The sequence below is a fragment of the Bacillus rossius genome, chromosome 7 (genome assembly GCF_032445375.1).
Source record: "Bacillus rossius redtenbacheri isolate Brsri chromosome 7, Brsri_v3, whole genome shotgun sequence".
Taxonomy (NCBI): domain Eukaryota; kingdom Metazoa; phylum Arthropoda; class Insecta; order Phasmatodea; family Bacillidae; genus Bacillus; species Bacillus rossius.
The window spans coordinates 41,206,328-41,233,857 of record NC_086335.1 but is presented as its reverse complement, the minus strand read 5'-3'; the positions used below and the strand labels follow the sequence as shown (position 1 = coordinate 41,233,857).

The window sequence follows — 27,530 nt, the reverse complement described above, 5'->3', positions numbered from 1 at the left end:
GTACCTGGGAGAAACTCACCCAATCACGAAACACAGATGGTTCTACAGTGTTTTAACTTTCATCTAGTCTCGAAATCTTTTAGCGGAATCTGCATACCCCTACAGATTGGACATACCTTCAGGTACAGTAGAACCCGTTTATAGTGAACCCGCCTATAATGAATTCCTGTTTATAGTAAATTTCTGTCTCGGTCCCGGCAAAATGATGTGAGGTTATGTATTAATTTATTGGATATAGCGCACAACTTTTGTCAATGTTGATACGTTTTCCCGTGTACCACGAACAAATTTTGCCGAGATAATGCACATTTATCTCAAATATTTTCATATAATTACAAGTATTTTCACAAAACGTCTATTCTGGATCACATTAACGTTTTTCTCCCCAATATGCTACTCCATTGTCCACTGTTCATAATATAAACAAGTCGTAATCGAGTGGCCTCGGTAGGCTACGTGTAGTCAGAAATGGTGCTCAGTTTGGTGAAAATAAAAAATAGTTTTCCCTGCATAGTTAAAGAATGGGCGAACGCGTGTACATTTAATAAGTTATCAAAATTAAACATAAATTACCGCCACAAAAATACGTATGTACATTATAGCAGCAAATTCAATATTTTTACGTCTCATTTTTATCATTCACGTTTCGGACATTTTGATCGAGTAAGGTTTTTAAGACTACCACTAGATAGAACTCAGTGGACTAAATTTTTCCATAGAAAGTAAGAAATTTTCGTTCCAGCTTTAGCAACTGCGATACTAAATGATACGTAGTGATCTTTGATGCGCCAGACTCGTTATTTTCAGTTTATTTACTTTTGACGGTAAAAAGAATTTCGTGTTATTAAACTGCAAATGTGCTTCAGTAAGAAATACGTACATAAAAAAGGGTGAAAAACGCGTTAAAAAACGTAAGGCATTATCTGTGCGAGATAAAGTGGACATTATTAAAAAGGTAGACTCCAACCCCACTGTCCCGCACGTGTTAATATCAAAGGAACTGGGAATTGCAACATCCACATTAAATACAATATTAAACAAGCTGAACAATCTTCTTTCTCAAGCTGCGAATACGTCACAGAGTATTAAACGCCTGAAAAAAGGAAAATACGCCGATGTCGAAGAACCATTAATAGAAAGTTTGTACATGTGTAGTGTATTAAAAATAATATCTGCATTTGCTCATAAAACTGTTGCTTTGAGTATTTTCATTCGTTCTTTTCTTGGCTTAGGCCTATGTGTAGTTAAGATTATGCTTTTGAGTATGTATTGCCAATATAAAAGTTTTCCCAGACATAAAGTTTCCCCTCTATAGTGAACATATAAACTACTCCCTTCAGATTCATTATAACAGGGTTCTACTGTATTTAGAAAATTTGTATCCCCTTACTGCATTTCTTACTTTGTAACTAAGTCCCAGAAGTATACATGTAGGAATAATCTTTTAACCAGTCCATCAGGCAAAAAATTTACAAACTTTAATTTGTGCCAAAATACAAGGAAAATTCATTAAGAAGTGGTTACGAAATACATAATATTCATGTTTGGTTCTGTGCCTGTGGTATGTATTCCACCTTAAAACAAATACGTATGAGAGCATGTATTATACCAAACTTTTTCACTGTTGTCAATGGCCTGTTTGCAGATGCTCCCAACCGAGCTGCAGGGCTCAGAACTTGTAAACATTGTGAGCATTAGGCACGAGAGCATGTTGTAACAAGCTCTCTCTCTGTCTGTGTGTGTGTGACTATACTATTATATATATATATATATATATATATATATATATATATATATATATATATATATATAAGGGAACTATATTATTTACTGGGGTCAGTTTCCTTTTTGAAGTGGTGGCCATGCACCAAGAATGTAGTCAGAAAGAGGGGGGGGGGGGGGAAGAGAGAGAGAGAGAGAGAGAGAAAGAGAGAAAGAGAGAAAGAGAGAGAAAGAGAGAAAAAGAGAGAAAGAGAGAGAGAGAAAGAGAGAGAGAAAGAGAGAGAAGGGAGAAAGAGAGAGAGAGAAAGAGAGAGAAGGGAGAAAGAGAGAGAGAGAAAGAGAGAGAAGGGAGAAAGAGAGAGAAGGGAGAAAGAGAGAGAGAAAGAGAGAGAGAGAAAGAGAGAAAGAGAGAGGGAAAGAGAGAGAGAGAGAGAGGCTATTAGCTTGAATGTACAATGTCTTTGTGATTGAAAAAATTTTTTAGGGAATCAGTGAATCACCCTTCAACAGGTTGGTCAAGGCTCAAGTCAAGGCTCAAACCCAGGACCTGAATGTAAGCTTGTCTAAATAGCATTACTAAAAATGCTCACTGTATTGGAAACAGAAAAACCTCAAATTGTACCCCACAGCTAGTCAGTATTAAAATAACTTATAGCAGTAATCCACATGGCAGCAGAGACGCTTGCAAAACCTATCCGATTAGCATGTGAGTCCGTGTCGACATTCAATTTCTCACCAGGTCCACTTTTAAAACTATCTACAGTACACCACCTCTCATTATTATTCCTATTTACTTACCTAAATTGATGTTCTTAGCTTCCTCCAAAATGGTTTTTTCATCAAGCTGAAGGATGTTAACTCTTGACTGACACAACTCGACCAAAACTACGTGCGGTTGCACTGCCCGAATTATCTAGAAAAAAAATTGGGAATGCCCATGCTATAAGCTATCATGACAATGCGTAAAAAACATTTCTAAAGAATTAATTTACCAAACGTAAATTTTGCCTTTCTTAAATAATTTTGCATATATAATATTAAAAATCAAAAAGATGATCAACACACAGATCACCAAGAGATTTTTTGGCCCTGGTACAAATTTAGTGACATCCACTGCCTCTTGTAAGAGGTACTTTCAATTATGACCACAGATATGCCAAAATACCCTACAGATAAATACAATGAATTTTAAAGAAACAGTCGCAATATTACTTATGATTTGATGAGGCTAGTTTTTAACTCAAAGAATAAGTTAAGAATGATATATAAAAATACAAGTTAAAAATTCACCTTAAAGGAGCATTTACATGGGCAGAGTAAACGGGATTGCAACTAGGGCAAGTAATGCCATCCCTTTCACTCTACCTGTGTAAATGCTCCTTCACACCTCAACAAGTAGCAAAAACCCACAGAGTATATGTATTTAGTTTATTTGCGCTCGTTGGGTGCATTGCCCCCAAACCCCCACATAGGGTTGAATATCTAAGTTATAACAGATTTAATTATAATAAAATTGAAATTAACCACATTTGTAGATCTCACAATTATGATATGCCTTCAGAGTTTGAAGGCTAGAAAGTTTCATTCAACCTTCAACATAAATAACGTGAGCAAATTAACCTTCCTTAACAATTGAAACCGAAACCATTAAGCTTTTATTGTTTCGAACACAACTTTAAACACCAGATAAGGTTAAAAAAAGAAAAAAACTGGTTGTCTGTAAAGTTGGTTTACGGACGATAGTTTAACGTGACGTCATAACAAAACATTGATGAAATGATTGCATACTTTTATGAATAAAATTGAATCATTTTTATTGAATTATCACTATATTGTATGGATACAAAGAAGGAGTGAAATGAAGTCTACATTTAATTGATAAATTTACTTTTATTTGCACTCATTAATTCAAATATGTTTATTACTTTAAAGAAGAGATTATTTTTACTATAACTTTTATACATGTTTGCTATTTAACTTCTTCCAATCTGTGTTATTCTGTTAAGGATAGGACGATGATAGGAAAAGTAGGAAACAAATGGGAGTGTTTCAAGGATGGTGTGAAGGAAAATGGCTTACCCAACACCAAGATGCAGTCAAAAATAATATATTTGCACCACAGACTCTGCAGCAATGCTAGGAGGAACGGGTTAGCAAAGAGCAATGAAAATGTTACATTGAAATGCACGAAAACAGAATTACGCCAAGGACTCGGTCGCAATGCTAGGAGGTTCAGGTTAGCAAAGAGAAATATAAAATAAGTGTAACGGGACAGAGCGAAATGGGACAATGTGCATAATGGGACACTTTTCCGTTCGTGCAGCCGGCGTTCATCGATTTAATAGACGTTGTCCCAAAAACTTTAATAGAAATTGAAGTGCAATGTGACTTGTTAAACATTTTAGAGTGCCAAACCCACAATAATTTTATATCATGAACTTGTAGCAGAATTTACCATAACCTAAATCCACGCACATTTTCAGTATAAACGTAAGCATCATAGATGAATGCATGCTTGATTTGAAAGCCGTGGAACAGAACGTACAGCTTGAATCACAGTCAACTTCCTAACCTTTTCCTTGGCGTGACAACACCCGCATAAAGAAGTTCGTGGCAGCAAACAGTAGATGACACACCCGGGCTTCATGTTTTAAATGCAAGTTTTGTAAATAATTGAAGAATATATATAATTGTCACGTTTTTAAAACGTCAACAAGTGATAATTTATCCATTTATTTAGAAGCTTTGTATGTGTGTTTAATGCACAACAAATACTTGTAATTTTTCCACATTTCTCAGTTAAAGTTTAAGTGGTGACAACTCGGAACCCAAACAAAAGTATTTCTCCCATAAGAAAGCATGTATTAGGCATCTAGTGCTTATTTTAATCCAGAATATTTGTGTATTATACATAGTCATCATCAAGCAAGGTAAATTCTATAAAATTTGACTTTTGTGATCCAGTAATTCTATTTTTCTAGATGTAAATACACATAAATAAGAACATTAAAATTGACCTTAAGATTATAACTGTAAACAAAACAAACTTGCTTAAAATGATTATTTCAGATCACACAAAAAGTAACCTTGCTTTAAGATGGATGTAAATATGTAAAACAAAAATTATCCTGTTTTAAATATGTATTTGACATTTCAATACATACTTTCTTATTGGAGAAATGTGTTTGTATGAGTTTTGCATTTTTACTTCAAATTTAACTGATAAATGCAGAAAAATTACAAGTCATTGTTATGCATTAAGCATACACAAAACTCCTAAATAAATATAAAATCATATTATGTAGTCAAAATTTTAAAAATTTGAAAGAATTAAGAAAAATATTCAATTATACTTGAAACACCCATTTAATATAAAAATTTTAATACACGTTTATAGGATGGATGAAGTCATTATACTTGGAAAGAATATACGCACTTTCAACTGCCTAAAATATGTTAAATTTGATTATTACGTAATCATCATGGAAAAATACATGTTAGATTAGTAATACATGGCATACGCACGAAACATTCAGCTTGAATTGTCGAGAACGCCATGTTTTTCTATATCTTTCCGTTGCAAACAATATTTTTCTGACAGAAGAGTGGCCATTTTTTTTATGTGTCACATGTTATTGTAGTCTATGACTATGGCTATGGATTATAGAAGAATCATTATATTGCCATGACAATTCTTCAATAACAATGCCACGATGTACCATTTTGTTAAGTTTTTGATAGTTTTTAATATTTTTTGGAGGTTTCAAACTTAAAATTTCAACTTTTTTGGACTTTTCCCGTGGTCACGAGACGAGATCTACCTACTGTCAACGTTTCAAATATCTAGCTTGTCTGAAAGTCGGTTGGAATTTTTTAAACATGAGTCAGCGAGTCGCACATCGAGCAATATATATATGCATGTATTCAGCATTAGCTAAAAATGTTACTTTTTAGTGTTTATACTTCTTTAAACTTACTAAACAATACAAATAGGTATTAAAAGCTCTACTCGATTGCAGGAGAGCGAAATCACCCAAAATTTGTTACTAAAACATTGTTACTTTCCGTTGATGGAAACAGAATTGGTCGTAGTTATGCAAAAAGGAACCAACCCACATGAAACCTATTCTGAGTATTTTGAAGTTAAAAGTTAATTATAAATTGTAATTCTCCTATAGATAACATAATGTGGGTATAATTTTAATGGTCTAGTATAAATACTGGTGTAATAATAGCAACGACGGTACGATTAACCTTGTACTATTATAATTTATTTTCAAATAAAATACAACAAAATTGTGGGGTTGGTTCCTTTTTGCATAACTACGTCCGATTGCAATTTTTCTCTGCCGGGCCGAGAGAGACAGGCGTGTACCCACCATGGCCACGTCCTCCTGGCTCTCCGTGCTGAAGTGGGCGGTCCCCACCAGGTACACCTTGGCACCTTCCGGCGTGGTCAGCAGCGTGACCGTGTCGGGAAGGTGCCTGTCTATGTCGGGGTCCGGCGCGGCTTGCACCGAGGACACAGAGCGCGAGTCCGAGGCGTTGTCCTCCACGTCCGTCTCTGCCCCGGAGCCGTCGCTGTCCAACTCCTCCGCGCCTGCGCGTGCGACACACGTAGCTCGGCCATCACCCACCCAACTTCGTCATGCACAGACGCCAGTCCTCAACTGTTCTCGGCAAACACCAGATAGAATATCTAGAAGTACTCGAAAAATACAAATCAACCAGCAAACTATATTGCGTTTTTGAAGCATGGGCCGTCATATGTAAAAACATGTTACTAACATAAGAAATGTGAGATCAAACAATATAACATTAATTTTTTTTCCTCCAATCCGTTTAGGTCGTACAGTGATGCAAAATTCATGCTAAATAATCTACGTTCGGTAAATTTACTGTGATAAAAGAACAGATTATTGTAATTTGAATTAAATTTGTTTAAATTGCTGACTGTGGGTAGAGACAAGGTTTTATGGTTTCGTGTTCGGCCCGAGTTGGGTTTTTTAAACTGGAGGTTACAGTGCTGCTGTTTTTTATTTTTTTATTAATTCTGTTCCTTTGTGAAGATAGCATATCATTTAACAACTGTAACCCTTAAATGATTCACGATACTCATTTCACCAAGACGAGTGCCATTTTCAATTATACATATATGCACTCTTTTACAATATAGTAATTTGTAATAAGCACGTCAAACTACTCAGAACAATAAAAGCAAATCACTGCATGTGCGTGTGTGTGTTTGAAAATTGGACTGTCCTAATGTAAAAAGGAGTTATTTACTAATAAAAGTTACAAGATAAAAAAAAATTATAATTTCCAATATTTTTTTGAGAATAAACATTTTGATACAAACTTCATGCTAAATAAATTAAATCATTGAATTTAATTTATTAAAAGATTACAATTTTGAGATTTCAGTTGTCATTCGAAACCCTATTAATTAAATTATTTTAGTTGCATTTCAGTGCTTTATGGTGTTATATGATGTATTGACAATGACATGCTTTTCGGTTTCACTTCTGTTTAATCGCAATCCACCATATAATCATGTCTCTCTCTACCTTTGAGTTAATCACGGCTTGAAACAGTTGCTCAAAACCAGTGACAAGAGTTTTAAAACCAAATCTTACAAGAATGTAACTGCTACATTTCTGGCACAAACGGAAAGGACACAATTTGCCGTTCCCAACTTTCATAGATGGAACATTGTGTCTGCGGGTTCATTTAAAACATTATCAGTTTTCAACTTAGTGACCAAAATCTGTTTTGTAAAAAAAAATTGTAACAGCAGTCACAATTAGTGAGATAAAGGGTATAGATACAAAAATAAGGTTGATTTACACACACCTGGTCTTTCAAATGAATTTCTTACACGTCAATATTAAGTGATCTTATCATCTCATGGGAATTACTAATGCACAAGAAACCCACTACATATTAAATACACATACCAAATTCAAGATAAAACAAAGCAAAATAAATGTTTGCATTAAGGCATACATGGTTACAATCTACTATTTGTTTACTACCTGAGTACAAATCTACTACATGTTTTAGCAATTCAAAACACAAACTAGACTGGAAATATCTGAATGTAATTTGAATAACTAAGAAATAAACTGTGCTGCTATGAAATTTTTTAAATGAATCTTAAAATATTTAAATAAAATATAAAAACAATTTAATAAAATATGTTAAAAAATAAATTAAATAAATATAAGAAGCCTGAATACTTCATCACTTTTAACAGGTTCATAAGACTACATATTTAAATAAAAGAATTTTACTCTACAACTTTATTTTTTATTATTCTGTCCAAACACAAACTAAGCACATCATCTTATTGTAATCATGAGAGAAACTGACTAACAAACAATCTTGGTGAGCACCTTTTTTTTGTTAGGAATATGAAAATATCTGCATTAACTAGCATTTAAAATTAATTAGTTTTCACATTAAAAAAATTGTCCAATTCGAGAAGAAAAAAAAAGGTTAATGCAGTGCAACAATTACGTTGGTCAATACCAAAAAACCTCACCTAACAGTATTTTGTTTGCCTTCTTTCGTAACCGTGTAGTCATGGTTAGAATTAATAGTCACCTTGTGTTTAACACAACCATGCTAATCAACCAGCACTCTCACCAAGTCTGCCTGCGCAAGTGAACAGAGGGAACACAGCGCGGGATTAAGAAGCCTTACGAGGAGTCAGAGAAGGCTTACGGCAAGTCCACCACTCCGATAACACAAAAGCACACACCTCAAGACAAAAATGAAGACATCACGTTCATTTTATTTTTTATACCAAATTTAAAAATAACTGTTGATAAAAAATTTAAATTAGTTTTTATTTGGGAAACACTTTTAACCCCGTACAAAAAAACGTTACCACTAACCATTAAGAAAAACATTGGTTCAAGTTCAAAGGAAATTCTGTAAGTTTACAAGATTATAAAAGTCCATCGTACCTCTCCCTTGAAGCATGCCGTAATTGCCTCCCTGATTATACATTATTAGCTTTAGCTTATTTTTCTAAGAAAAAATAATTAAAATAAGTTTAAAAGATACCTCCAATAAGTAGAGTGGCTCAGATGATTAGAACCCATTTACATTATATTAGTTTCAAAAAAACCATACTCAATAGGTCAGGATATTAATAATTTTGTTACACTTCTTATCATATAAGGGCATGAAACAAAATAGAACTTGGTGAAACCATCATTCACTTTTAGCAAACCCTTGTTGAGTGCCAGCCAGTGATATAACATTTCAGAAAATATACTGTGTGTCATGCACCTGTACCGAAAAATTGTTCTTGTGGTAACTTGAATATGAGTATTTTTCTTAAATTCAAAAACCAAAAGTGTTTCTAAAACATTCACTAGTAGAGGACTGTGCCGGAAATTAGGGATTAAGGCACGTTTTATTTAAAATGTTGTTATCATAAATATTTTTGGAAATTTTTTTTTTCTTATCTTATATCTTTACGACCAGGCCCTCAGCCTCTGTTCTCAGAGGCGAGCTGTTTTTTTTTGCAGCCTAATACTAGGTTAGCAGTCTGGCTAATATTTCTCCCGCCTAGAGGTACGTCGGAGGCCGGTAATTTAATTTCTCCGCATGACTACTTTTGTCTACAGCAGCTCGTGGAGCAGTGCTGAGCCCTGCTAACTCTGTCACGAATCGGTATAAGGTTCACTGGCAGCAAGACACGACAGGAGGATCCCGTGGGCCTTGCGTCCCACAGACCATGCGTTTTTTGAAGCCATCCCCCCCCTGCTCCCCCACCCTTTCTTCTCAGAAGTGAAGCCAGGAGCGATGACCGCTTGTGAACTCACAGGGAAGGTAACCGAATTCAAGGCCATCTCAGGCTTGACAGCCGCAGATACGATTCTGGACTTTAACGACATCTAGCGACGGCTGTGGTCACTAACGCCACTTGTGGGCGTCGGCAGCGCTGACACCAGCGCTTTCGCGCGGAGGTGACGACAACCTTTCTCCCCCTTATGTCTCGGGCCGCTAGGTGGCAACACTGGTTACTCCATATACTCCTAGCAGTGACACACTCGTCGGCCACAAGTCGATTTATTAGTGCTTCTTCACACCACCAAACGATAGCGCCTAAGTCGCGCAGTCACTCCAGTAAGATCTAATTTTTTTTGACGGACACCTTTGGGTGAGCTCTGTAATTTTCGGCTCAGAGCCTAACCCCCCTCCCATTCTCTAGAGATCCCACGCTTATTATATACTGACGATATCCCGCGCTGAAGGGACTTCGGTGCGCGCCTCCCGACTGACTGGTACCGTTTGTAACTGCGATCTTCGGCGAATTATCGGCATCTCGAATTATGTAGTCTTCTCAGACTATAGGGATGATGTCCCTATCTAAAAATTAAGATTAACCAGTCAGTAGTTTAGTTAAAAGTAGAGAAACTTAGTATTTTTTTATTAAATCATGAAGACTTCCGTGTCTACCGCGAATCGTGGTTCGGGTTTTCCGAGACAAGACGCCCTCTCATGAGCGTCAGGACCAACACCCTGTTTTGGTAAGTCTGGACGTCATCACCCCTTTCATTTCCCTTTATTGGCCTTTTGCCCCATTTAAGTATACTGTCTGGAAACAGGTCTGATTCTTTGGAATTTGGACTTCTGTTTCAGACAGGGTTCCAAGTTTGGGGCAACCAAAATCCTCTGCCAGAACCTCTGGAGTCGGATCCTGAGCAGAATCCACCATCTTTAGGCCTACTACCTTGATCACCGTCTACCTACGGCCCCGGGTGATACCCGCATCATTCTATCATTTTCTTTACGAACTCAAAAATAGTGTAACCCAGTTAAGACAGCGGACAGTTAAAGCAGTTCGAGGAGAGGAAATTTATATAATGTTTTGCAAGGACTATATGTACAACCTTTTAAGTTAGCAATGTTAATTTCATTCATGTTTTTAAATATTGTAATTTTTGTAATACATTCAGGGCCGGCCCTATCATAAATAAAGTTAAAGAATATAATAAGTGTAATTATGAGGAATTTATGTAAGATCACTTATCAATGAAAAACAGATGTTACAAAGGAAAATTTAATCTATAAAAAAGAAAGAACAATGATTAATAAAATAAGGAAGTCTATAGACGTAACTGTTGTTTTTATTTAATTAATCTATAATAACGATCCTTTTTCTCCCAAGTGTTCCTAGGGAGTCACTAAATTCTCTTTGTTTACTCCAAGTGTCGCCTCTGTTGTTGACTTTTGATAGTTATTAATTGTGGGCCCCAGTACTAAGAGTTTCCAAATCTTTTTATCTAATTACTTAATTATTCTTTAAGACACTTGGGGTATTACAGGACTTAAAATGTTTGCAACCTGACTCATCACTGTCAATATTTCTACAGTACATGTTCCAGCCATGAATTATTGCCAATTGTCTTCTTACAGACAAGATTGTTATCAGATGTAAGAGGTATGATATATATGTTTAGGAACGTACACGGGGAAGAAGGGGATACTTCCCCCTCCCCCTCCCCCTCCAAATCAAAGATACTAATTTTTTTTTTATCTTTTCCCCCCTCAAAAAAAAAGTAAAGAATTTGAAAGCAAACAGCAGGCAAAGAGGTTCTATCCTCTTTCCCCCAGTCCAAAAAATCAAAAATATTGAGTTTCATGAAGTGTATAATGTAACAATTGTCAGAAGCCCACCAAAATGTTCAGATTAAATAGACCACACTAAATTCATGTGACAATCTGAACTGCTGATCTAGTTAGGTCTCAAGCGTACTACAGCTACAAAAACTAAAATTCCTTATAGTGATGCATTCTTTGAACAAAGTCCAAAATCAAATAAGCAAACAAACCTCCATCGCCATCGCCTTCTGTGTCAATACTGTGGCTCCCCGAAATCTGATCTTCTGCCTTTGCAGAATTTTTTTCAGGCCTCTCACGAGATTCATTGTGGATGAAGTTTTCAGAAGAAATTGACGTTTTCGATGTATCGCGACCGCCATCAAGACCACGTTCTAGACTCAACAGTTTGCCAACTTCATCAGCCGGGGACGACTTCTTCTTCCCAGGCTGTGATAATTCAACTGTTGCGTGCGTTGTGATGGGAGAGCTTCTAGAATCATTTGGCGAGTCCGATATTCCTTCATCTGTGTAAAAATAACAAATATTAATCTACCAAAAAATATCTCACAGAAAAAAATTCATTTCCATAACATCACAGTGCACCAAGAACTGATAATTATAATGATAAAAACCACAATAATAAAGGCTGGTTTTTTACATCACACGAGGTGGGATCAAACCTGTTACTCTCGTCACATGTTACATATTAGCCATTGTCGCCACCAAAGAACCAATAATATCCTGAGAAGAAAAATTAAGTAAAGAAAATGTAGCATTGCATAACCCTGCCCTCTCCAAAGTTATAAATATTTTTTGAGAGGAATAAGTACTGTTGTTTGACATTAAGATTGATCAGCTTGTTATAGAGGTACAAGTTGAAGGTGACCTAGTTTCATATTGTATTTAATCATTCACAATATTCTAGTAATTAATTTTTATATTTAGTTAATTTATTTTGAAAAGCCATTTAAGTACATTTTTAATAATTTTCACATTGCTTTAATGCCTATATTTTATGTTTGTTTCCATTTAGAAGTTTTTATTGTATTGATATAACATTATATAATATTTTGGTAAAGTTGAGAATTTGGTTATTGATATCAGCACAATTAACTGGCACCATTGTATTTAAGGATTGTGGACCCAGCAGAGAAAATGTCCTCTGGACATGAAGTCAGCCGTGTGGAAGCATGAGTCATATTCCCCTTAGTGCAATTACAAATAATACCTGCACTTAGTTCGCTCTCAGCATCAGACATGCTACGAGATGTTAATTAAGTGGACACAATGTGTCCCACATGCCAGCCTCACAGTAAGTTGTGAACACATGGATGAATGTAGAAATAAATACTTAGATTTATTATGCACCACTGCATCATATGCCTCTCATGCACTTAATATAAAAACAAAACTTAAAAGCCTAACAGCACAACTGATTGTTCATGGTGTCCAGAGCCACCTCGTGCTTGGATGAAGTCTTCACGTTAGTGAGCAAACTCTGGCTAGCAGATTGCTATTTAAATTAACCAAGAAATCAAAAACCCAAGTAAGATCCAAGGATAGATAAAAACTAGATGTATTAAAGAAGTAGGGATGACGAAGAACAGTTGCAATACAAAGATGATGAACTCCTCGGTGGGGATGCAGTGCGGCTGGGAGGAACGATGGCAGCAGAGGCCGCTGAACCGCGCATATGACGTGAAGCTGAAATAACCGTTTGGTCATTCAAATTTGTGCCGTAAACGTATTGTGATAGAAACACTTTTTCCCTCCTATATTTACTATGTTATTTAAGCCCCCAAAACATGTGGTGGATTTAAATATAAATAATACTGTTCATAAATTATTTAATACTTATGGGACCTTCTGCAAGTTAGGCAACGTTTCTGTAGAAGTATAACTTAAATTAAATAAACACGTAGAATGTTTGCAGGATCCTGAAAATAGCACATTACTTGGGAAAAAATAAAGAAGGTTTACAATGAAACGAGGGACTAACCCTACTGCACCCTCTTGCCGTAGTTTGTGGGATTGGTAGCACGCTATTCAAAACAAACGTCACACGCAAGTCGCTGGCGGGAGGTTTGAAAGTGCCATGAGGATAGAAGGGGTGTGAAGTCCCAGATGATGCCAAAGTAAGGACAGATTTGCCATGCTCTGGCACCAGCAGTCAGACAGTTTATTAGTTACACAGACTTTTGGTGCTTTCTGTGTATATTTTTTAAGATGGGAAAAACTGCAGGCATTAGTTCCTTACAGGAGACATAAATTTATCAGGTTATTGTGCCTGCCAATCCAAGTGAGCTTTGCAGTACTGTTTGTTCTTTTCAGAAATGTCCAGAAGTATAGAAAATGCCTTGATGTAAGAACAATGTATTTTATACAGCATTCTTTGTGAGAAGCTGTGTTGTGATTGGCTGATGGAGCCAGGCAGTTACTTCCCCCCTGCATGGTTGGGCGTAGTTGTATTGGTTCTTTAGTTATCTGCTCGATGTGGACTACTTAGGTCGCGTTTGGCAATGGCTTACGCCAAATAATAATGTAGTACTCAGTGACAAACTCAATGACTGTGGTCTGGACTGTGCTGGTAATAAACCTTTTCGGAAAATATAACTAGAATTTTTATGACTATGACGCCAGCGATCAGCCCACGATGAGGCTTCTTAGCCACCATCCTAAGGACACAGTTGTCTTTGGTTGTCCTGAAAACGCCAAGCAACCGCAGGACTAATTTGGAAGTTCGTATACCAACGTTATACTTTAGAAAGATAGTGAAAGAGAATTCTAAGCATAATAGAGATTGTAATTTAAAATAAGTTATACAAAACAAACTGTATTTAAATATAATTTCATAAATTTTAAAACCCCACGTTTAACATATTTACGAACAACATACTATTTTAATTATTGCAAAAATTTTCCCTAGGAACTGCTGCAATGAATCTTGGACTAAAAACCACAAATCAAACAAAATATTTTAAGTCGTATAGAAATTACTAAATGCAACTAATTTTAAACCTGAACATAATCAATTCTCAAAAAGACCTTTTTCTTTAACCATTGTCGCTGCAATCAAATATTTCTATGTCAAACAACTACTACACGACAAAACAGAAAACATATTTCATTTGAAAAATGCATACCCTAAAATTTTCAGTAGTAGAATTGAACATCTATACTGGCATAACTAACATGTCACTTCCTTTCTACTGAATCGTGCCACACTATTCTTTAACTGCTAGTGCAGGGCAGAACGGCGTCTACACATGCAGCTACAAAGGTATGTTCAAAAAGTACTCCGGTTTGTACAGATTAACAAAAATTTGTGCCTTTTTGGTGACAAGCTTAACTTACAACAGAGGACTTCAGACTCAAAGAAAACAATATTACAAAGACAATATACTAAGCAGTATTTAAAATCATATAGAGCAAACCTTTTTATCTACAAAGCAACCACCAGCACAAAAAATACGAATTTTAATTCCAATGAGGAAAATAGAAAAATAATTATAGAATCTTTTACATAAATACAGGCCACTTCTGATAATGAAGCTTTCATCAGCAAAGTTTGTGCCTTCTAATAATAGTGCTTGCTGCTTGAACACTGAGTACCTACTTCACACTTGTTTCAAAGCTCGTATGACAAAGGAAGTGGCAGAAAACATAATACGTACAAGGATTTAATGTACTATATTAATGCTGATTACTATCAAGGTGGTGTCCACTATTGGTCTACAAGTGTTAAAAAAATCAGATAAAATCCAGAATAATTTAAGTTTCTACCACAGTGCTTACACCACTTTTAAAAAAAGTAGAGGAGCAGATAAGTTGTGCAGAGACAAACTGTTGATGCAGGAATGTTCATATTCTCCTAACAGAAATAGCTTCACAGACATTAACCACTTTTTAGAAAGTACTCAACTCTGGACTATGAAGAAAAGTTTACCAAGGGAGTTATCCCATTCCAGTTCATTATTTTGTCTTTACATTTAACATTTTTAAATTTGTAGACATTTTTTAAGTGGATTAACTTTCATGAAATGGAAAATAAATAGGCCTACATCATGCATACTATTTGCGTGATTAACATCTGAAAGTGGTATTTTTAATGCTTTTATAAAGTACAGATAAGAATATTTAAATGGATTACATGTTTAAATACAATGCTCCTCATAAATGAATGGTATGGTTTTAATTTCTTACAGAGAAGATTATATTATTTTACTTAGATGTCAATTCCTCACAATTTTGAGAATTTTGAAAGGCTTGATAAAATTTAATAAATTTTGTTGAAATTCAGAACATATCATGAAGTATCAAGTAAACATGGACTTTAAAATTAATTTTTTTTTAGTTCTGTAGTCCATTTAATTCTTCTTATATAAACTTAATAAAAACAATAAAAATACAACTTTTAGCAACTAATCATGCAAAAAGTAGATAATGTATATACTTGCAATTTTGTAAAAGTTAATCCACTCAAAAAAAAAAGTATATAAGTTTAACATAACTATAAAATAATAACCAGGAACAGGACAAACCCTTGTAAGCTTGTAAACCTGATGGGTATCACATACTTCATGCTCAAGTACTTTTTGAACAACCTATAAAACAAATAGGGAGAGGAATAATAACATTTGTTGTACTTTACATGCTACAAAAAATGCAGGAAATAGGCATCAAGTCCGAATATTTCAAAATACTTCCACCTGAATACCAAAAAAATTAAACCTTCAATTTCTTCACTCTCGCTATCATCTTCATCGCAACTTGTATCTCCGCTACGCTTCCGTTTCAACACTTTTGCATCAGAGTCACTCAGAGTTAAATCTCTGGTTGAATCTGTAGCTGTAAATGAAAACCCTGAAAATGATTGTCAAAATACAGCTAAATTATTTAAACTGCTCCAATCAAGAACTTATTATAATTTATAATATAATCTTTCAAATATCATGAAAACGTTTTAATGTTGAACAACATAATATGCATAAAAGAAAATAAATTACTTAAAATATCTAACTACTGTACCTTATTTCGCAAAGGACAAAAATATATATTTGAAAAATATTTACTCATTTTAATCTAAATAGGATGTTAAATATGTATTTAATTGTAGATGATATCTTTAATGTTTACTTTGGTCGAAAAAGTAAAGTACTCTACACCAGCGATTCCCAAAAGATGTTCCGTGGAACCCTGGAGTTCCGTGGCAGGGTCACAAGGGTTCGGTTGAGTTAGGACGAATGTCATGTAAAACAGGCACTATTATTGTCAAATAACTTTCTTTGAAGGATTTGGGGTTCCGCCAAAAGAAAAGTTGATCATAGGGTTCACAGACCGAAACAAATTGGGAACCGCTGCTCTACACAATTATCCTAATGTGGTTACATGTAATGAATGCTGCACTTTCTTTATGAGTAAACACATTACTCAAATGAACATGGTTTCATGTGCTTACATGCTTTCAGTGTGATCTACAAAATATGTTGTAAAAGCTTTATATAAGATATTTAGCCACAGTTTTTTTTTTCCAAGTCTGGTAGAGAATTTTACAATTTATCATTTGAATGTTTTTCAACATTCGGAAATTTTCACTGTATTACAATTATTAAATTTATAAAATCAGCTAAAGTGATGTTCATTATAATATGCAAATGTAATTTAAAACATTGAGATACATAATACTGTACCAGGAATTTTAAGTTAGTCCCCAAACAGGATTGTAAATCTACTAAATACAAAAACACGAACACTCAAATTTAAATTCCATTTCATCAAAATTTGTCAAGGAGGATCATAGTTAAATAAAGGGATAACAGCATGAAACTATAAACACACGAATTCACACACATATGCATATACTTATGCAGGAATCTGATGTTTCTCCTCAAAAAAAAAAATATGAATATAATGTTCTTTTATATAGTTTAAATATCTATTAGTATAATAAAAGCCCTTTAATCTGGCATGTCCTGTGCCACAGTCATTACGAATTATTGATTTTGCTAGATTATCAAACATCAATTTTGTTTTACTGGGAATACCAAAAAAATTCATACACAGTACAATGATCTTTAAAACAAGTTGTAAAAATCTGCTCTATGGCTGTATCCTGTAAGTACAAATTGTACCTAATATTGTGGAAATGTGAACTGTAACCTATCCAGTAGCCAGGCAACCATTCAGGGCCACATGCCTAGCAGGCCATCATTGACCTCTTTATTTTCATTTCCCTTGTTTGTCTAGTTTTCTGTGAAGAATAATTAATGCAAATTAATAGAAGGAACAGTTGCAAGTAGTCATTATGTTATTTAAAGTGCTGGTCAATAACTTCTGATTTTAATTCAGGCTTTTCATATCATATTAGAAATTTTTTTTTTAAATTTTATTGCTTTTTTTTTTTTAACAGAGTTAGATTGTAGGCATATTTAAAAACTAACTAGAGTGTACTTTATCAGGAAAGAATATCTAGATTTCTTAAGACAAATTACCCAAATCATAGTCGAAATTCAAGTTTTAGGTTGGCTTAAAAATGTTGTTTCAAAGAGTTTATTTTCAAATTTTCCAGGGTAAAACTCCCGAACACCCTTCTCTCTGAGGACTATTTTTTCCCCTTCCAAGACCCCTCACTGTTAGACCCCTCTCCACATGTTACAGCCCCTCAAAAGTAAATGACTCTGAGCCCCACATAGTCTAGGACTGCCACTGGCTAGCTGCTCGATCGATGCTGGATTACAGAATATGCACACACACAGAATACCAGATTAAAGAGTGCCTACTGTAGTACATTTTTATGTTTAATTTCTACTGGCTCTATAACTTCACTGAGTACAAAATTTCATCTCAAAAAAAATATACCAAAGTTGACATTCTGAGAATTAAAATACATAATTTTGAGGTTAAAGTTGACTATTGCGTCCAAAAAAAACTGACTAAGTCCAATAAACTAACTGTAAACTAACTGTTTCTGTTCCCAAGGAGCACTCTTTATAAAAATTTTAAGTTTTAGATCACTTACATTTCGTAAATTTTTAACAGCCTATAGTTCTAGTTGTTTTGCTAACTAAAAGAGCAATACTTTTCTAAACACTTATATTCACATTTTTAAGTTTTGCATCAATTTCACATATCTACATTTTTTTTGTAAATATTTAAATACCCATAGCTCTACTTTTATTATTTTGTAAAATTAATTCAGGCATGTTTTTCTCATATGCAAACAGTACCTACATTGACATAAATATAAAAAAAACATAACAGTATAGTCACACTCCGAGCCTACAATATTGTTGAAACATATAGATATATTCTACAGAATTAAAATGTATTCATATCTAAAATAACAATTGCAAATTTAGTACATGTTTATAGGAGCTAACCTGTCAAAATATCTTAAATATTTCAAATACTACAACATTTGAACTCTACATACCTACCTAAACTACATTCATTTACTACCCAGTACGTGCAAACCCTTTCCAAGTTCTATGCACGCACGCACGCCCACGCCCATGCACGCACACCCATGAACGCGTACCCATACCCGTGCACACACACAAACACAAACAAGCATACACACACACACACACAAACAAACAACTGGTCAGAAGAACTGAACAAAAATGGAGTGGAATGTAGATCAAGATCACTCAAAACAGTTTTTGTCTAAAATTAGTACAAAATCAGCAGCTGAGAGCTGGGTAGGAAAAAGGTCTGATGGTAGCAGCTTTAACTTCTGTATTCAAGTAAATTACATAGTAGAATCAACATTTTTAAAATATTTTTGAAGTACAGTGAATAAAAAATTGATGTAGAAAAAAAAGGAAGAGTAGACCAACATGAAGAGAAACACTTAATTTCATGTCATTACATACTTGTTTATATCATCTCTCAAACTTTTCACGTTTTCTGTAACAGAATTGCAAATTAGAGTATGCCATATTTTTTTTGTGGTGTAATTAATAGGTTTGGAATAAATTTTAAACAAAGGTTGCATGTCTGGGAATTAAAATAGTGGTGTAAATAAGGGAACAATGTGAAAAATTAAATCACGTCACAGTGTATTTCAATTTAAGGATGTTTAGGCAGTAATCAGTATTCCAAGGATTTAAGAATTTTGGCTTTTAAATAAAGTGAAATCACATAAATTATAATTATATCATAAAAAGCTGATACCATTACTTTAAAAATTAAGTTTTAGGTTTATAATCTTTTAGTTCTTATTTTGTAGATTCCCTCAATGTTAAAATTAAGCCACTAATTATAAATTTTTTTAGCAACAGTTAATTTTAATTCAATGAAAGCTACATCACTGGAACGGCCTACTAGTTAAACAATGTACATATATAATGTAAATTATAAAAAATGAGCTAAAAGGTAGAATGTGAAAATGACAAAGCATTAAGACTTCCTAAATGTAAAATGAAGAAAAATATTTTTGAGGTAGGTGTAAAAAAGACGTTAACAAGTGAAATGTATTTAAATAAAATGTAATTTTCATTCATTCCAAGCAAACCCTACCAAATACTCTTTATGTCAATTACGCAAATCTGTCCAGTAAATAGATTATGACCCAAATACTAATCATACAACATCTACAGAACCAAAAGATATACTTTTAAATAAAACTACATGTGATGCCAATTTAGTGGGGAAAAAGCAAACCTTTAAATTCATCTCCACTTTCCAGGAGATTATATTTTCTTTTTGATGCACTGCTTGGACTTTTGTACAAGACACTTGGAACAGAATTATCATTTACTGAATCATATTCTGTATCATTATCATTTCTAACCGACACAAACTGTTCAGGTGAAAGTTGAGAATTATTAGAATTAGAATATGAAACATTTGAATCCTCTAAGATTTCTTTAGAAATGTTGCAAACATTTACATTGTGCTCAACTGAATCCTTGTCCACATCCACATGAAAACCTGGAAAATGCACACATGATACACAACAATACATTCATAGCAGATGAACCCTCATTTTATGCTAAGGTTTCTTGTAAATAATGACCCATAAATTATCACCATCAACACATAAATTTAAGTACATGTGAGTATGTGAGAATACAAGTGCCATATTGTCTCTCTTTGTATGTATCTATATTTTTTTTATTTTTAAGGGTGTGTGTGTGTGTTAGCTTTGAATATATATACTGTATAGAAGTCACCAGCCCAGGTTAATATTTCTAATACGGTTTTGAGGTAGTAGGTTAATTCACCGCCACAATCGCCACCATCTCTAGGACATCGACTTGTGGTGGTCCCTAGCGGACAAGTGTCGAACTCTTCAAACACCCCTTCCCCCTCCCGTTGAACGACCTTGAGCTGCAGTGAATGATGGGTGGGGGGTGCGGGGAATGACAGCGGGCGACAGAGCTGCGCTCTAACGCGTAAATAACAACTAAGACGATACAGGGTGTTACGGCAGCGCACTGCAGCGGTGATGTTCCCAAGCTGCTCATCATACGCTTCTGAAAAATGTAGAGTAAATCCTATCCACTCATGACTTCTATACAGTATATACATATTCAAAGGTGTTAGTAAGATGGGATGATAGGTGTGATGCTCGCTGGTGCTTCTAGTGTGGTATCTCCTCTAAGTGCAAGGCTGTGGACTGGCATGCAATCTTCTCATCATACATAGGATAACTAGGCCTATATAATTTGAACAGTGACTGCAAAGGGCGCCACACACGATCAGTCCAAACTGACAGTTTAGACTTACAGTCGGAACTAAACAGCCAGAACTGCCGTGTGTGTGTGCAAGGACGTTGGACTGAACAGTTTGAACTGATGGACTGACGGACTGATAACTTTCCATCAAATCGGACTGTGGGCTCGAAAGCCCAGTCAGAACTGCAGTGTGGGGGTATAGACATTCCGTCAGTCCAAACTGTCAGTCCAAGCAATCAGTCCATTTAATCAACAGCTGAGCTTCGTAGCAGAAGTCTTTGTTTATATAATCTTTGTTTGCTTTATTTCTAGGTTTGTGTCATGGAAAAGGGAGAGATATAGTTTGTGTTTATTGTGAAATAGATTTATTCCTCTGAAATGGCTTCCTGGTCGAAAGATTTTCTTGCTAATTTTATAGAGTTGTGGCATGGACATGAATGTTTGTGGAACATCAAAAGTAAAGATTAACACAACAACATTAAAAATAATACCTAACCACAAGACTGATCGTGTGTGGGGAAAGCTTCAGTTCAGTCCGAACTGAGCGCATGGACTGATCGTGTGTGCAGAGAGCCTCAGTTCATTCCAAACTGTAAGTTCCGACTGAACAGTCCGAACTGATGGTTTGGACTGACGTGTGTGGGGGGCCTTAACATATTCTTAAATGCTTTTCGTAAACAGACAACGCTCTGATATCTCAAGCACTTTTCAAATTGCATGGTTGTGTGTGTCCAGGTAGCGGGCCCTCACATCTCATCAACAGTGAGGTTGCCAGACAACACACAACTACACAGATCTGGAATACTGGGGAACAACTCAGTTGGATTTTACATTACCTGGGGTATTCTCCAAAAGTCTGCATTTTGGTGGATTTTCCGAAAAAGATTTTTTTCAAACACTAAACTTGTTAATGTTAAGCCTATCGAAAACCTTCCGTTTGGTTGTCTACAAACTTAGTTTTCTAAATTAAATGTTATTTATCTATTAGTTAAATGAATTTCTAAGGGGTTAGTTATAATAAGCTGAAATAAACCTATGTTTTGTACTTTTGTATGTGACCCTCCCTACTATGGGAGGGAGATAAGGGCTTTAAAGAGGAAGTGTAGGATCCTGCATGCAAGGGCCAAGAAGACAGGAGGGGGGACAAATAAAGGCAGAGATGAAGGCATTGGGAAAGAAACTGAGGAGGAAAACAAGGGAGGCAAGGGAAAGTACATGGAAAGGCTAATGGGAGAAGGGGGGAAAGGAAATGAGGCGGACCTTTAAAGCTACGTGCGAAGGGTGAAGGGAGAGGAAGGAATAGCAGTGCTCAGGAGAAAAGAGGGGTAGGAATGTATGGAGACAAGGAGAAGGCAAATTTGCTACAGGAGCAATACCTATGTTTTTGTAAGGTTGGGGAGATGTGGGAGGGTCGGAAACATGTTAGAACATAAAGATTTAGAGATACGGGGGGGAAGAGGTACAAAAGGGGTCAGGAGCTTGAAGGGGAGGAAGGCACCTGGACCAGACGGGATAGGAAACAGCCACCTTAATTTCGGGGATAAGGAGGTATATGTAGATACCTAACGGTGATGTTCAAACAATCCCTGGAGGAGGGGAAATTGCCAAAACAATGGAAAGAAGCGGTAGTAGTACCAATTTAAAAGGGAGGTAGAGATAAGGCCAATTCGGCGAACTACAGACCAGTCAGCCTGACTTCCTGTGTAGGGAAAGTAATGGCGAGGCAGATGGGCAGTTTTGTGGTGCAGGTAATGGATGACTTACGTTAGGAGGTCAGGACAGTATAGATTCTGGAGAGGGTTCTGGTGTGAAACCCAGATGGCAGGTTGCTGGAAGATCTGGTGGAAGTGCTCGACAGGGGAAAGCAGATAAATGCAATATTCATCTAATTTTGACACAGTATTCGATAAGGTACCGCACAAGAGACTAATGGAGAATGTAGAGTTGCTGGTTGAGGATGAGAGGGTGGTAAATTGGGTAGGTGACTTCCTGAGGGCTAGAGGACAGTGGGTTGAGGGTGGGAGGGGAAGAGGAAGTGATGTCAGGAGTGCCACAGTGGGACATCTGTTGTTCACAATAATGATGAACGATATTGGAGAGGGCATGGAGGCCATGATGAGAGCATTGCAGATGAGGTGGTGGGGGAAGTGTTACATCTGCAAGGTGACATGAGGAGACTAACGATGGGCAGAGGAGAATGGGATGCCGCTGAATGTTGAAAAGATGAAGGTGGTTAGATTCACGAGGAAGGTAACGAGAGAAGTGTTTGGCTGGAAGGGGCAGAAGATAGAGGCCGACGATTTTAAGTACCCAAGGGTAACCTTGCAAAATAACCTGGGATGGGCAAAACAGTTTCAACAGGTGGTGAATAAGGACAGGAGAGCACTGGGGTTGCTTGGCATGACCCTGCATGAGTAGGCAGGAGGGTAAGGGAGAAGGCATACATCACATTGGTCAGGCCAGTGATGGAGTATGGGGCTGTGATCTGGGACCCCTACATAGTTGACTATGGTAAGGGAGCTGGAGAAGGTGCAGCGTAGAGCAGCAAGGTGGGTGTTGGGTATGTTGAAAAGGAAAGGGCAAGAGAGGGAAATGCACAGTCTATCAGAAATGATTAAGGAGTTGTGTTTGGAAGCATTAAGGGGAGGGGAAGAGTAGGAAGGTTAGTCAGGTTCTTTAAGCTGATAAAGGGTGAGGAGGGTTGGGAACAGTTGTGAACTAGGGTGCACACAGGCAGAGAGATCATGGGTGGAAGCTCCAGTGGCAATTGAGGCAAATGGTAAAGAGATGAGACATGTCCTTGGGAGGACAGGGAGGGAATGGAATGGACTGGAGGAAGGAATGCTGGGGTTGAGATGCAAAGGATTTGAGGATATGACTAAAAGGGGGGGGGGGGGGGGGAGAATGAGAGAAAGGAGAGGACTCCGTGCCACCAGGTAAAAGCCCAATTGCGAGTGTACTATATCAATCATGTTAAATTATAAAACATGTTAATTTTTGTAACTGAATTTTATATTAATATTGAAAAACCAAAGTGGGTCACAGACTGGGTTTTTTCAACTAGGTTGGGTACATGGCTGCCAACCTAGGTTTATGTTACAGTGCAACAGTTTAAGAGGTCTTCTGAAGAAAAAAAAGTAAAAAATGTTCCTTTATATCTTGAAAATTCTATTTGAATTCTAGGAAACACTGGTTCTAATTCCATGAGGTTAGGAGAGGCCTAAGCCCTTATTAATGTTTGTTAGAGAAAAGCAGAGCCCAACAAACATGGGCAACAACATGGGCAGACTTCTGTTGCAAAAAATGTCCATAAACACCATCCCTCCCACCAAAAACATTACGAAGCCGCACATCTCTTACCTTCTTCGTCGTCATCACTGTCTTCCAAAAATGTGTCTTTTTGCGCGTCGTTTGCGTTGCTTTCCTCAGAATGTAAAATGGGTGTTGAAACTGCAACTCCGCCATCCAAAGGGGTCTCTAGTGAAAGTTGGCCGTTACGTTCGGAGCGTAATTCATTAATGTTTCCAGGATAATTTTCTGAAAATTCCTTTGTTGCATGCGTCAAATTTTCCACTTTTCTCCCGTCACCAGTTGCCATTTTTTTTCACCTGTAACATAAATACATAACCTAAACATATGCTTGCGTTAGCTAAGCGTTCGAACCAAACTACAACAAAATATTTAATCATTACAAAAAAATCATATTTAATTACAATCCATTCTTACCTACAAATTTAAAGAACCCACACTCACCGTCACTTCTTTATTTGTACCACAAGCCAGTTTTAAAAATACATCACAAAATCCTGCCCATTTCCCAAAGAGAAAAGACTGACTCAATACTCTCTTTTCTATGGACTGACTTAAAAAGAGATAGCTCGTTAAGTAGATGGAGTGATGAAAAATTCCAGAAATAGACAAAAGGCTTTATATTTATAGCTGACAGTAATTTCGCAATTATCGTATTGCATAAAATAACTTATCAAAGTTTTAATTATTATAGTAATCCAAAAAATATATATATTGTTTAATCAAAAAAATGTATTTAATTTCAAACCACATTTCAAGCAGTAACAATTTTTCCTACCCATAGAGTAAATGCTATCAATTCGATTTCTAAGTTTTATTATTTGTCAAATATAATCCCTCTCGATTTCACAATCAATGCCCTCCTAACCGTTATATTATCTGTTCACTTCAGCTCGTTATTCCCCACTTCTCCATTAGTCAAGCAACTTATATTATGTGCCTTAGAGTTTTTACTTTTCCCATTGATGTGAGACCTATTTAAAGCATGCATCATCACTGTTTCAATTTTTGATAAAATCGTCAAGGAGTCGGAATATTATGACAATGCTTTTGCACATTTAGCATTTATATTTAAACATTGAAGGAAATAAATTTTTGATATAAGTTTTCATTAGAAAACATTAGTAACACATCAAATAATATTTAATTTGTGTGTACTTCACTACAGAAAACTCAAATGTTTATGTTTTAACCTTATCTATTTTATCAAACAGTTGACATCATATTTATTTTACTTTAAAATGTCCGATCAAAAATCACTGGCACTTAAGAATGTTTATTCTAAAATCACTCAATGTCTGCCAAGTTCCAAAGTTCACACTCCTCACTGGAGCTAGGCTGAACAGTGGTTTACCCCTTACCTCGCGCCTGTCCACACACAGTCTCGCACCACTCAGTCGCAGTATTCTCGTGATCCAGTCGAACTCCGCATCGCGCTACTCGCAGGGGTAAGTCTTTCACCCTCTTCGCCGCTGTCGCAAATCCCTTCGCTCGCGGAACTCCCGGAACTTCGGAACAGTAGTGGGACTCGTTTGGAATCCACTCGGAACTCGGCACTCATGAGGCACTCCGCCGAAACTCTCGCGGCATTCGCCGCGGAATTTCCACAGCACTCCGCGGATCTCTTAGCGGGACTCTTGCCGCGCTCCTCGTGGAACTCCTCCGGAGGCCTGCGTTGCTACTTAAGTACCTTAGAGGTACTCCTTCTCGAACCGACGAGAGTATCTGTGGTGAGTCGCATCATCCCGGGCAAACTCGACATCCGAAACATCGAGAATAGGAGTGCTTGTTCATGCATGAGCCCGCGGAATTTCCCAGGACCGTTCAGCGATAGATTTCAGCACCGAGGCAGGACGATGCTGCTTAATAGAGGGGGAGGGGTAATGAAAACCCTTGTAATCTGGCCATGCACAGCATGCCTTGTATCAATGGATGGTGCATGACGTCAGTGGCCATGCACCACTTCTAGCCAGCTCCGAACCTGGCATCGCGGTGTTGGTATCTTGCGTTTGTAACAATATTATATATAAAAACTTTACCATCTAAATTTAATGATTCCTGACACGTTTTAAATCATATCCGAAGTTATCTGTCGAAATTTATTCAATAGAAATTGTTATTATAAATAAATTATTTATAAATTTTATATATATAGGTAACTGTTCTGTTTTATGATACATTATTACAAATTAATATATTATATATAAAACCTTACTATCAGTTTAATGATATTTGACAGGTTTACAAACATATCCGAAGTTATATGTCCAAATTTATTCAATGGAAAATTGTAAAACTATATTTTGTAAAACATTACTATCCAAACTGTACTACACATAAAATAGATAAATACTTTTCAACTCTACAAAAAAAAAATTTCCCTTTATCTGTGAAGTTTAACCTCTAATACAGGTGGGGTTCTCGCTCCATCGCGTGTGTGCGTTTTAAGAACAAAATAAAAATAGGCAAATCTCTCAGTTAAACAATAAATTATAATTAATAAGACAAATAATAAAATGGTACACAGATGAAGGGCCTAAATAATGTCACGACTAACTGATGCTGTCCCCGCTACCTACAATGATTTTTACGTGATTTTTGCTTGGGTTCGAGATCTCAGGGAGGGTTCGGCCTTGTGGCTATGACATCGTACGGCCGAAGGCCACCCCAAAGCCCGACCTGCACCCGCCAGTACTCGGCTCCGCTAACGGAAAGCACCCCTAGCCATGGCCCACCTGAGTCAAGTGAGCGGACCGCAGCCCAAGGTAGAGAATAGCGAACCATTTTAATTACACATGCAACGCACTCCCCGTGCCTACAAAATTCCCCACACAATAAATAATTAATCAGATACAAACAAAAGCCCCTAACTAATAGAGTGCGACGTAGGAGTGCCCGGGTCACTCACGTGTAGCTTTCTACTAAAACAGCTGTGAGTGCAACCCTTGCGGCCTTCAGCCTAAATTCAGAAGTGAAATGTGTGACGTAACGCAAACCGCCACAAATTAGCATTATCATTCGCCACTGGAGTAGTTATCAAGAAACAGACAGTCTCCAGCTTGACTCTAATATTCAAACTTATTTTAGACAAACTTATTAAATGTCATTTCTAAAACATATATAGATATTAAGTTATTCATTAAGTTTTATTGTATGAATATAGAGCCACTTGCTTTTTATTATTAATGTATTTTTTTA

At 36.3% G+C, this 27,530-nt stretch overlaps 1 protein-coding gene across 6 annotated transcripts in view; it reads right to left on the bottom strand.

The window, feature by feature from the left end:
* LOC134533887 (traB domain-containing protein) overlaps positions 1 to 25,002 on the bottom strand; it is a 48,390-nt gene extending 23,388 nt beyond the window's left edge. The window contains exons 1-7 of one of the 6 annotated variants that reach the window (XM_063371656.1): positions 24,777 to 25,002; positions 24,384 to 24,631; positions 20,008 to 20,277; positions 16,075 to 16,206; positions 11,574 to 11,867; positions 6,102 to 6,322; positions 2,521 to 2,635 (exon numbers count right to left, since the gene is read on the bottom strand). In XM_063371656.1, coding sequence (XP_063227726.1) covers positions 2,521 to 2,635; positions 6,102 to 6,322; positions 11,574 to 11,867; positions 16,075 to 16,206; positions 20,008 to 20,277; positions 24,384 to 24,621 — 1,270 coding nt within the window. In that variant the 5' untranslated portion in view covers positions 24,622 to 24,631; positions 24,777 to 25,002. Of the gene's footprint in view, positions 1 to 2,520; positions 2,636 to 6,101; positions 6,323 to 11,573; positions 11,868 to 16,074; positions 16,207 to 20,007; positions 20,278 to 24,383; positions 24,632 to 24,749 lie in introns of all 6 variants that reach the window. The other 5 variants (XM_063371655.1, XM_063371658.1, XM_063371657.1 and 2 more) reach the window with 5 other exon arrangements.
* Between the last annotated feature and the right edge of the window lie 2,528 nt (positions 25,003 to 27,530).